Genomic DNA, 12,830 nt, shown 5'->3' with positions numbered 1-12,830 from the left:
TCTAGGCTCCCCCCCCGCTCCCTTCATCCCCATAGCAACCCTCCAGGTTAATTCCATAACTGTGAAGCTTCTCACTGCTCAGTGAACCCTTCCCAATCCCAAGTCCTCCAGTTACCTTGATTGTCCACAGCCCCTATCTCCCAGTATGGTTCTCAGGAGTGATTGTGACAGCAATGTTGTTGCAGCCAAGCAAGACACTGTTTAGTTATATTCTATAACTGAGTAGAGAATTGAATTATGGGAAGGGATTGTGCTTTATGTTTTGATGATCAAACAAATATAAGGTAGCTAAGCTTTGTATATTATATATACACCTGACAAAGGGCCAAAGAAAATGTACTTAATTATTTTAAAATTATTTTACAGGATCCTTCCAACCAAAAATGTGGAAGGAAGAAAACTGTGTCCTTCAGCAGCATGCCATCTGAGAAGAAAATAAGCAGTGCTAGTGACTGTATCAGCTTTATGCAGGCTGGGTGTGAACTGAAGAAAGTCCGTCCAAATTCCCGCATTTATAATCGTTTTTTTACTCTAGACACTGACTTGCAAGCTCTTCGCTGGGAACCTTCCAAGAAAGACCTTGACAAGGCTAAGCTTGATATTTCTGCTGTAAAAGAGATAAGACTAGGGAAGAACACTGAAACATTCAGGAACAATGGACTTGCAGACCAGATTAGTGAAGACTGTGCATTCTCTGTAATTCATGGGGAGAACTATGAGTCTCTTGACCTGGTTGCCAATTCAGCTGATGTGGCCAACATTTGGGTATCAGGTTTACGTTACCTGGTTTCTCGTAGCAAACAACCTCTGGATTTGATGGAAAACAGCCAGAATACCCCACGGTTTGTGTGGCTAAAAACTGTATTTGAAGCTGCAGATGTTGATGGTAATGGCATAATGTTAGAAGATACATCTGTAGAGTTAATCAAACAGCTTAATCCTACCCTAAAGGAATCAAAGATTAGGTTAAAATTTAAGGAAATCCAGAAAAGCAAAGAAAAACTAACAACTCGAGTAACTAAAGAGGAATTTTGTGAAGCATTCAGCGAACTTTGCACAAGACCTGAAGTTTATTTCTTACTAGTGCAGATATCTAAAAACAAAGAATATTTGGATGCTAATGACCTCATGCTTTTTTTAGAAGCTGAGCAAGGAGTTGCTCATATAACTGAAGAAATGTGTCTAGACATTATCCGCAGGTATGAACTTTCTCAAGAAGGACAGTTGAAGGGATTTCTTGCAATTGATGGATTTACTCAGTATTTGGTGTCCCCAGAATGTGATATTTTTGACCCTGAGCACAGAAAAGTTGTCCAGGATATGACTCAGCCTTTATCACATTACTATATCAATGCATCTCACAATACCTATCTAATAGAAGACCAGTTTAGAGGACCAGCTGATATCAATGGTTATGTCAGGGCTTTAAAAATGAATTGTAGGAGTATTGAACTTGATGTTTGTGATGGTCCCGATAATGAGCCCATCATTTGTAACCGTAATAGCATGACATCACCACTTGCCTTTCGAAATGTTATTGAGGTAATAAACAAATTAGCCTTTATTACTTCAGAGTATCCTCTCATTCTCTGTTTGGGTAACTACTGCTCAATACAACAACAGAAAGTAGTGGTTCAACACATGAAGAAGATTTTTGGAAACAAACTCTACACAGAAGCACCTTTACCATCAGAAGCCTACCTTCCATCACCTGAGAAATTGAAAATGAAGATCATTGTGAAAGGGAAGAAGCTTCCCTCTGACCAGGATTTATTAGAAGGAGAAGTCACTGATGAAGATGAAGAGGCTGAAATATCTCGAAGAATGTCTGAAGATTATGTGAATGAACCAAGGCTGATCTGGCTGTGCAGAGAGTTGTCTGATTTAGTATCAATATGCAAGTCTGTCCAGTACAAAGATTTTGTGGTATCTATGAAAAGTCAGAATTATTGGGAAATCTGCTCTTTCAGTGAGGCAGAGGCCAGTAGAATTGCAAACGAGTATCCAGAGGATTTTGTCAATTATAACAAGAAATTTTTGTCTAGGATATACCCAAGTGCTATGAGGATAGACTCTAGTAACTTAAATCCCCAAGATTTTTGGAATTGTGGTTGTCAGATAGTGGCAATGAACTATCAGACTCCAGGACCAATGATGGATCTACATACTGGCTGGTTTTTACAGAATGGGGGATGTGGCTATGTCCTTAGACCTTCTGTTATGCGTGATGCAGTATCTTACTTTAGTGCAAATACAAAGGGCATTGTTCCAGGGGTCTCTCCTCAAGTTCTACATGTCAAAATTATCAGTGGTCAGAACTTTCCAAAGCCCAAGGGAGCTTGTGCAAAAGGGGATGTCATAGACCCATATGTTTGCATAGAAATTCATGGAATTCCTGCAGACTGTGCAGAACAAAGAACTAAAACTGTTCAGCAAAACAGTGACAATCCTATTTTTGACGAAAGCTTTGAGTTCCAGATAAATCTACCAGAACTTGCCATGATCCGTTTTGTTGTTTTGGATGATGACTATATTGGTGATGAGTTTATAGGCCAGTATACCATACCACTTGAATGTTTACAGTCTGGATATCGGCATATACCCTTGCGCTCCTTTGTTGGAGATATCATGGAGCATGTTACACTTTTTGTTCACATTGCAATAACTAATCGAAGTGGAGGAGGAAAAGCACAAAAGCGCAGTCTGTCGGTGAGAATAGGAAAGAAAGGAAGCGAGTATACCATGCTGAGGAACACAAGCCTTAAGATTATAGATGATATCTTTAAACTAGCAGTGCATCCATTACGAGAGGCCACTGACATGAGGGAAAACATGCAGGTATGAAACTTTTTACTTCATTATTGCTTTGTACTGAACACTTGGGTAAACATTCTGATCTCAGTCACAGCAGTATAACTCCACTGAAGTCAATGGACTTGCTTCAAAATTATACCTGTGTAACTAAAAGGAATATCTAGCCCTTGCAATTTAAATACATAAAGCACTGATTTGCAAAAGCTTGATATTTACTGAGTTTAATTAACATATAGATGTCAGGCTAAGCATCTGTTTAAGTTATGAAAAATATTTAAAAGAAAAAAAATCAAAACCCTCTCTGCGGATTTTAGCTAATTGGGAGATTTGAGTTGAAGACTAGTTTATATCTCCAGGCCCTAGGACTAGAGAGACATCCCATCCTGTCTCCTTTTTGAAGAATGTCAGCTTACCTTTATCTTGCTAATTAGTGAAAAGTGTGTGTGTGTGTTGCGTGTGCACGCATGCATGTTTAGAAACACCCAAATGAATGAGTCATTAAGGTCTTGTCTACATTACAGATGTGTACTGTGCTGAGAACTATGTGATCCGACCTAAAATACATTCCTCCCCATACACACATGCTCTATACATTTAACAAGTCAACCAAATACCATTGGGATTACATTTGGCTTTTAGCTAAATGCTGGTTTAGTCTGAACTGGTTCAATGCAGCGTGGACAGCATTAACACAATTTGGGCTGAAATGGATAGATTTCCTGCTACTGTACCATAGTCCCAGAATCCAGTTCTTATAGATGTGTCAGGAACTGTGGAATAAGCACCCAGTGTGCAATTGAAAATGTTTAATGGACAGGAGGAAACTGCAATGGTTCAGAACGTGAGTCAGCATGGTAGGTTTGCAGTCTTTGTGCTTAATTTCATTCATTCTCACTGGTTCAGTTAGGAGAAAATCAGATCTGTGGTGTAGATGCTGCCAAAGAGAAACAAAACTGAATAATGTTAAACAATACGAATTTTATTTATATAGGAGAATGTACAATAGCTATTTTCTTGATAAAGCAAAGGAAACTGTATTTATCCTTGGAAAACAGGACAAGAACACATTTTATATTATTTCACTGACCCTGCAATTCTGGACAGAGTCTAAAGCAAATTTAGTTTTGGCAGCTGGAAAGGTTTACAAAATGACATAAGTTATAAATCACTCTCAGAGGAATATCTTAAGCATATTTTTAAGAATGGGAAACTCTTCCCAGGCTTTTCTTTCTTGCAGGCCTTGAAAATAACTAATTTGAACCTCTGACTCAATCTTCTGTTCCCTTACATTCCTTTATTCTGTAACAATAAATATTAGCTTACAGCTGTATATGCTAAGTAGTATAACCAGAAAATAATTTATAAACCTGACCTAAATATAGTATTAGTTTGTGTTCAAAAACTAAATTTTGCTTCTAGATCTTGTTCTCAACGATGCCTTGTATGACAACCAGACAACAGATTTTATTTTCTAATGCACCATTCAAATATATTTGGTTAATAGAAGAGCCTCTGTTAATTACTTGAACATTTTCTGATGCCTGACCTGCAAAGATATGGAGTCCTGCAAATCCACAAGTATCTACTTTATATCTGTGGATAGCTGCATCTGCAGATGCAGCTGTATTGTTTACTATCTTTGCGGACCAGATACAGATCCAAATTTTTGTATATGCACAGGACTTCAACAGTGGGATTGGGTGCGGGTGCAGATGCGAATACATATAAAAGATGGAGTGTGGGTCATACGTTCATTATTGTGGATGCAGATTGAATGCGGGTCCAAATTTTTCTATCCTCACAGGGGTCTAAAATGCAGTATGTTAACAGTTGTGTTCTCCTACTTGCTATAATGTTCCGTTACTGGGATTATTGTGGATTTTGGCAACAGTGGTATGACTTGGAAGAAGGTAAATCACAAGGACAAGTCAACCATGTGTGTGCTGACTTCTGCGTAAATTCTGGAGTTTTAATTAGGTTTGACTTGGGTCACCTGGTTTTCTTTCAGGTGACCCATGAAAGAGAAAAAATGTTTGCCCTTTTTTATTTTTTCTGATCTGCAATGCAGCCCTTAAAGACAATGATTTTTCTCTTGCTTGCTTTTCTCGTGATAAACATCAGATTTTTCCAACGCATGTTTGCTGGAGGACAATGGACAGTTAGAGAACTGGTGTAATTATGATATAAGAGATTTGAAATATGAGCGCTTGAGGAAGAAGAGCTTTTTAGTCAGATCTTGGCTGCGCTGTAGGTGGCCTGCCAGAGCGAAGCACCTCTGGGGCTGGCAGATTGGCTATCTGAGCATTCCATCAGCATGGTGAATCTGTAGGTGGCATAGATCTGAGTTAAAGGGCATGAGGCTGGGTATCTCTGGACAGGCACATCTAGACCCTAGTGATTGCTAGCTGCTTGAACCATCCAGCTGGGGTGACAGACAGCCAGTGGCACTAATACCAGCCCTCTAGTTATATTCTTATATGGAGATATACCTATCTCATAGAACTGGAAGGGACCCCAAAAGGTCATTGAGTCCAGCCCCCTGCCTTCACTACCAGGATCAACTACTGATTTTGCTCCAGATCCCTAAGTGGCCCCCTCAAGGATTGAGCTTACAATCCTGAGTTTAGCAGGCCAATGCTCAAACCACAGAGCTATCCCTCCCCAGTTATTGCTCCATGGTGCCTTAGGACAGACTAATGCTGGACCAGGAACAGAAAGCATAAACCTGCATTGGGCACAGAAGAGCAGGACTTGAGAATCTGGCCCCTTTGTTTGTTTTTTCACAACTCTTAGGGCTTTCCTACACTGCAAGTTACTGATAAGCAAGCCAGGGTGTGAATCGACAATGCTCAAGTTTGCCGCACAATAGCTTGCTGTATGAACACTGCTCCAGTGCAGTGAAATTTCCAGAGTGCAGCTTAGTAGAAATGTCACTGTGCTGTAGCAGTGTCCGCATGGGACGTTAATGTGCAGCAAGCTGGTGCACTGTAGATACTCACAGTGGCTTGCCGTGCATTAACTCTCTGTGGGGACAAGCCCTAACGCAAACTGTTGACAGAGTTTTGGAATAAAAGTTTTATTTGTGAAAAAGTAAATCCCCCTCCCCTAGTCAGGTAAGGGTTAGGGCTGAGTACTCCAACCCTTTGAACCCTTCAGCAAAATCAGGGAAAATGAGTTTCTATTTCTGATATTCCTACATTTTAAAAAAAGCAGTTACATGTTTTTTCAGGCCTTCTATAAAAATCATAAAGAAGCAGCAAACGTCACAACCCTTTTTTTATTTTACTCTTTGCAGATTATCTTTTAATTCTTATGAGTTTCTTATCCTTACTCAAGACAGTATGATCACAGGAACAGACTTATTATTAGAATTTTGCAAATGCTCACAAAACCATGTGTGTGTGTGTTGGGGGGCACTAATTGACTTACTTTTATAAACCAGAATGGGATGGTGAGCTACAGTAAATGCAAATCCATTTTTTCCCCACAGAATGCAATTGTGTCCATTAAAGAGCTTTGTGGACTCCCTCCAATTGCCAGTCTGAAGCAGTGCATCTTGACTTTATCCTCACGGCTCATAAACAGCGACAATACTCCCTCTGCCACTGTCTATATGAAAGATACATTCCCTTACCTGGAGCCTCTGGGGACCATGCCTGATGTGCAGAAAAAGCTTTTGTCTGCATACGATCTGGTATGAGCTTTTATAACTGTGTTTTTATTACTGTGGTGGTGTTGTTTTGAAATATGGTGGGCCAATTCATGCTTCTGTTATTCTTGTGAGAGGTCCCATTGAGGTTAGTGGGGCTATTCATTTGCATAAGATAAGCAAGATTTGGCCCTTAATCGTGAAATAGATTTATCTATATTCACTTACCTGCAGTTTGATTGTAGTGAATTATATCGCTGGAGATAAAATTCTGCAAAGCTTGAGCTACAGAGTAGCAAGATATTGACATACAGGGAGCATTATTTTACCAGTAGAAAGAATTAATACAACTTATTATTTTTAGTGAAAGCTTAGATTATGCAGTAAATAGCTAAGATTGTACAAAATCCTAATGGACAGAATTTTTGCTCTCATGCTTTTTTTGTGTTTTAAGGTATATTTCAAATAATACTAGAATAAACCATTGGAAAATTTGTCTAGAAATTCTTCATGACAGAAAACCGACTAAGAGCATATGCAAGAGACAGAATGAAATAAATAAAAAAGGATCTTGGTTAGTGAGGCCATATATTTCCCTAAAGTATTTTCCTACAACTTCATCTGTTTTAGGTAGATGATTTAACATGTTCAAATATAATTCGTTTCTAAAAAGAATAAGTCCCTATTTTCCAAAGTTTTTCTAAATATTTATTTTCTTTTTTAGATCGTGTCAGTGTGCAGAATATTGAAATCTGTTGTCTTTTCTTGATGAAAGAGTAAATGATGTATCTCAACATTAATATTTCAAAGTGTAATATAGTGTCTATGTGTGGGGATTACACCTTCAACTGTTGAAAGAAGTTATAGTGAAAAATGTCACTCTTCCTTATTGTGGCATTTGTAATGACTCAGGTGATTCTTTTTAATAGAGAAGTGGTTGTTAACCTTAAGAAATTTCTTTCTACTAGAGGAAATGTCAGTCCATGTGACAGGTGAAAAATGGGAGCCAGTGTATGTTTATGCTGGTAAAAGCAAACCCAAACTAGAAAGTTTTAGTGAACTCCGAATTTAAATTATGCAGGGAACATGTGGGGATAAATTAAGAGATAAGGAGATTAATAGAGCAGAAAGGGACAATCTTCGTTGTTGTTGTCCAACAGTTCTCAGCTGAAAGGGCTCATATTCATAACACTGAAAACAAAGGGAGACTTTGGCAGAACACCATGTAAAATAGTTTGTGTATGTTTTGAATAAAAGATATACTGAAGTGCTACCTTTCTAGGTTTTTAATGGTGAAGATTTCAAATCGTAGGGACTGATTCTGTAGATACTTGCTCTATTCCTTTACTCACCTAAGTAGTCCATTAACCTCAAAGGACTACTCTTGGGTTTATGCAGCTGGAGCCTCGTTTGGCTCCCCCCAGACACACACAGAAAAAGTTGGTTCATATTAACACTGAGTTGTCTATTAAATACCTTCATGTAGCACATCTCTTATGTTGGAGGTGTATTTTTTAATTGCTTTAACAGTAGAACTGTTATGGGATGTTATGAAAATTAATCACTGATTTTTAAAAAAATGCTACAAGTGCATTTTTTCTGTGAGTAAACCTGTCATCTGAACATATCTTTTTTCCCATGAAATGGTAAACTCTGTCAGAGTGTTTAATGGGGCATAGACCGCTCGGCTATTCCACGTGAATGAAGATGCAGATGCTCTGAGACAGGTAGCAATGATCTTGAAAACAATTAGCTATCTGTTATACCGGATTGTTCTTTTGTCAACAGACATGCTAGACAAAGATCATTTTCTGTGGGTTGTTTGCTTTTTCCTGGACAATTAGGTTTTTTTTAAATTATTAAAGACCCTTGAAAAGGAGTTACAGTTCCAGAAACAAAGCACATGAGATGTTTCAAATTGTGCTACCTTAACATTTTGTTTGAGAGTCTCCCAGAAGAATTTCATATTTGTTTCATTAAAAAAAAATGGCCTCTGCAATAGTTTTGTGGAACTTACCTTTAATTCTGCATTTTATGAAGAAACAGAATCCCCAGAAGAAATCCAGGGTGTATAAGAGATCTGCAAAGTAGAAAAAGGATGGAATCTATTAAAAGCAAGAAACTTAGATGAAGTGTTGGCAGAAAAATTAATTTATCCATTTTGAAGAATATATGAAAATGCAGGAACATGGTTTATAGCTGTTTATTTTCCAAGTTTACTCATAGATTTGGTTATTACCATATATGATCAATTGATCCCCCTAACTGTTATCACTAATTCTCACCCACTTACAATGGTATAATATAATGTTTCATTTGTAAAGCTACAATTCAGATTTTTTCTTGTAATAGGAATCTTCCTGGATTTCTTCATTTTCACCTCTACTTGTGCTTGCTCGCTTTCTTCAAAAGTTGGCACAGCAATCTTCTTTGAGGTGGGAAGCATGCAGCTCATTTTAGAACTTGTCACATTCATTTAAAAGTTCATTGGTCACATTTAAAAGGGAAATATTTAACATGGTGAAAGTGACAGAAGCTAAGCTGGAAAGTAGAAATGGTTGAATTGTTCATTGCAAATAATTATACAAGTAATTTAGCACTTTTTTAGTTGTGAATTGTTCTAAAAATGATTCCGATTTCTGTGTCTGCATTCAATATTCATATATATTTGCAAAATAGCTTATGCAAACAAATCTGAGTCTCTGGCTGCTTGTGAATAGTTCATTGAAACTGTTAGCTGTTTGTGGTAACCATTCACCTAAGTCTCATGGTATTGTTTTTCTTCCCTGATTGGAAGACTGAAGCTTTTTAAACACAAATGTTACATTTAGCAAATAATAAATAAACAAATCCTCTTTCTGCACACAGATACCCCTGTTCCTGTGCAGATACAAATACTTCTATCAAAAATCCCATTCCTCAAACATTTGTGCAAATGTTTGTGAATAACAAATAATACGAGGTACAAAGATGGTTTAACTGAAAAGACATTTGGAATTTGAACAAATGCTTTTGAATGCTCTTCTTCAGCATTCAAACATCTGTATGGGAAATTATTTTGGAACAGTTGGTTACATAGTGCTCAGAAAGGAAAGGCTGGGGTAGTATAGGAACACGTTTCAAGAGAGAGGGATTAGGGATTTTTGAGAAAGGGGATAATGTCAGAGAAAATGTTAGTGAAGAGTAAGTCGATATATTGCACACAATTTATATGCAGATATTATGTTAATGCAATTTTAACGTTAAACAATTTTTAAAAATCCAGGAAATATACAAGTTTGGGGATTTTTTGGTGTTTTTTTTTTTTTTGCAGATTCAGACTGTCTTGGCCATTGACACACTTCCAAATGGATATTATAGGTCAGATCCTCAGCTGGCGCAGATCAGCATCAATCATTAAAGTTAGTGGAGAAATGCAGATCTATAACAGATGAAGTTCTGCCCCAAATATGTGCCACACTTCAAATTTCAGCCCTATTTGAATTTTCTGTATTGTCACAAGTGTGATAGTCTTTTATTCCAATGGGACAGGTACCTCTTTTTCACTTGCATCATTCAAAAATGGTAGAACAGATTTTCCAGACTTTCCCAACAAAATTTGTCTTTCAACTGAGGCAATTTCGGTACCAAAGAATCATTTTTCAGACAGCTCTGAACAAGTGAAAATGAGAGGGGTGGTTAACTTCACTAGTATTCACTGCCAAGTGAATGTTGTATTACACTGATGTCAAGCATAACTTAACGCAGAATTTGGTCCAGCTTGTGCATATTAACTATGTATGAAAACTTGAATTGATATTTGGTTTTAGAGTTTGGTTGCATATTTTTATCTAGATATGGGTGTAGTGTGTAAAACCAATTTTTAGATTTCTTATTGTATTTTCTCTCAATATTTTTTCTCTCCCTTTGTGTGTACATCTTTCTCCATCTGTATATCTTTCTCTTTCCTTCCTCCAGTCTTATTTTTGTTTATCTTCCCCTCCCACCCCCCAGTCACATCCATTAGTTCCCTGCAAAATAGGGCCTGAGTGATATCAGAGCTCTTACTATGAAATACCATTAGGTTGCCTTTGTTTCAGTATTTTGTAGCGTAGACATGCTCAAAGTACAGCAAAAAAGCAAATATTTCTGTTGATTTGTAGCCTGATTGTATTCATTTTTAAGCCCAAAAATCTTACAGTTCAGGCACAATATTTTTTCCATATGTATTTGTAAAGAAACAATCGAAGAGCAATATCAAACTAAAATTCAGGATATTTGTATTCAGACCCTTTGCAGTCCTACTGTAACCTGTTATAGTTCAAACTCTCCCAAATGATGTCTGCATTCTTGATAGGCATTCTTACTACCACAGTGTATTGTGTGTATGCTCAACATATAGAAAACTGAATTTGCTGTACATTGGAATAGATATCATGGTATTGTACATAGTCAGTATCCTTTTCTATCCCTGTCAGCATCTAGATATCCCGACTTCTTACCAGGCTTGCTGGCAGACGATTACCTGCTTGGCTGTTTTTTGTCCTAAATGCCTGCAATAAATACTTGATGTTAAAAGAGAAAATCCTTTAAAAATGTTCATTAACTCAATTTGCACTTCAGTTGTTCAACCAATAGATTATATTTTTGAAGAGGGAGGGCAAGATTCTGCTTGCACTCCTCAGGCAAAACTCCTCATTGACAAAGATGCATTCAAGAATATAGAGTTTACAGGGTTTTTCTCTAAAAATTCTCTCCTGACTCCACGGATAAGGGGAGAGAGAGGAAAAAAAAGTTCTCCCTTTTTAGTGTTGTTGATTTCTATTATTAATATCTGGAGTATTTATTATTTGATTTTTTTGAACTATCCCTCTGTATCATTTATCTTCCCAAAGAGAGTAGCACTTTAATTTTTCACTTTTTTTGGTGAGGCTGCCACGATAATTTCCTTTACCTTTTTCAATTTACAGAAAAAATGTATAAAGGAGGAGGAAATAATTTGTACCAGTGTAGTTTCTAAAAAGAAATCCTTTGTTTTTATTGATTCTCCAATTTTCTCTTCATACATACAAGACATTATATTTATATGGGCAAAGAATTCAGGTGTTATTGTTAAGATAAATATCTTACTAGCACCTTAGTTTATGAAAAGTGAAGGAAAGTTAACTGACATGAATGACTAGAAGTGGATTAGATTTTAAAGTCTTTGCTCGTCACTCAATTTAGACAATGAAATGAGACAAGTCAGTTTCATTTTTCATCCACTGTCAGTTTTGCTTTCTGCTTCCCGGTTTACTATATACCATAGTGCTGTTAGGTTTGAACCAAATCTTACTTATCATACTATAAACACACCAGAGGTGCAATTACCACGGAGGGAGAGAAGTTTTTTAAGTTAAGCACCTCTGTGGACACAAGAACAAATGGATATAAACTGGCCATCAACAAGTTTAGACTTGAAATTAGATAAAGGTTTCTAACCATCAAAGGAGTGAAGTTCTAGAACATCCTTGTTAAGTTTATGGAGGAGGTGGTATAATAAGACTGCCTACAATGGCATGTAGCCAAATTGCGAATGCTAGTAGCAAATATCCCCAATGGCTGGTGATGGGACACTAGATGAGGAGGACTCTGAGTTACTCCAGAGAATGCTTTCCAAGGGATGTGGCTGTTGGGTCTTGCTGAAATCCTCAAGGTCTAACTGACTACCGTATTTGGGACTGGGAAATAATTTTCCCATGGGTGAGATTGGCAGAGACACTGAGGGGTTTTTGCCTTCCTCTGAAGCATGGGTCACTTGCAGGTTTAAAGTGGAGTAAATGGTGAATTCACAGTAACTTGAATTCTTTGAGTCATGATTTGAGGAATTCAGTAGCTCAGCCAGCGATTAGGGGTCTATTACAGGAGTGGGTGGGTGAGGTTCTATGGCCTGCAGGAGGTCAGTCTAGATGATCTGGCCTTAAACTTCATGAGTCTAAGAAGCCTGACTAGTTTCAATGGGACAGTTCAGGTGAATGAGATGAACAGAATTTTGGCCTTCCTGTTTCCATCGTTGCTGAGCAATGTTTAAATATAAAAAATCTAGTTTGTTGAAACATTTAACATATGCATACTAGTTTTTATGTCTTTCACCGCCTTACAAAATACAAACTTACATTTGAGGCTTAACCACTTGTGTGTTCCATCAATCGAACAGCCTGTCAGTAATTTCTTCAGTTTAAAAGTGTTTCCTGTACTATTTTTCCATATGGGGAGATTGTCCCATTAAAAACATTTTACCAAAGGACTTGTATCTTTCTCCCAGAATCGGTTCCTATAGAAACTTTAGTCGGGGGGGCTACTTTCATTGGAGCAATAGTCCCAGATCCTCTGGTCCCACTGAATTGCA

The 12,830-nt window shown here is 37.5% G+C and overlaps 1 protein-coding gene across 1 annotated transcript in view; it reads left to right on the top strand.

The window, feature by feature from the left end:
- Positions 1–12,830, top strand: part of PLCL1 (phospholipase C like 1 (inactive)) — a 346,699-nt gene that overhangs the window by 289,224 nt on the left and 44,645 nt on the right. Inside the window, exons 2-3 of the mRNA XM_075070037.1 lie at positions 367–2,838; positions 6,305–6,508. Coding sequence (XP_074926138.1) covers positions 367–2,838; positions 6,305–6,508 — 2,676 coding nt within the window. The remainder of the gene's footprint in view (positions 1–366; positions 2,839–6,304; positions 6,509–12,830) is intronic.

The sequence above is a fragment of the Chelonoidis abingdonii genome, chromosome 10 (genome assembly GCF_003597395.2).
Source record: "Chelonoidis abingdonii isolate Lonesome George chromosome 10, CheloAbing_2.0, whole genome shotgun sequence".
In the NCBI taxonomy this organism is placed as follows: domain Eukaryota; kingdom Metazoa; phylum Chordata; order Testudines; family Testudinidae; genus Chelonoidis; species Chelonoidis abingdonii.
Note: the sequence above shows the minus strand (reverse complement) of the source record. Positions and strands in the feature narration are given on the sequence as shown.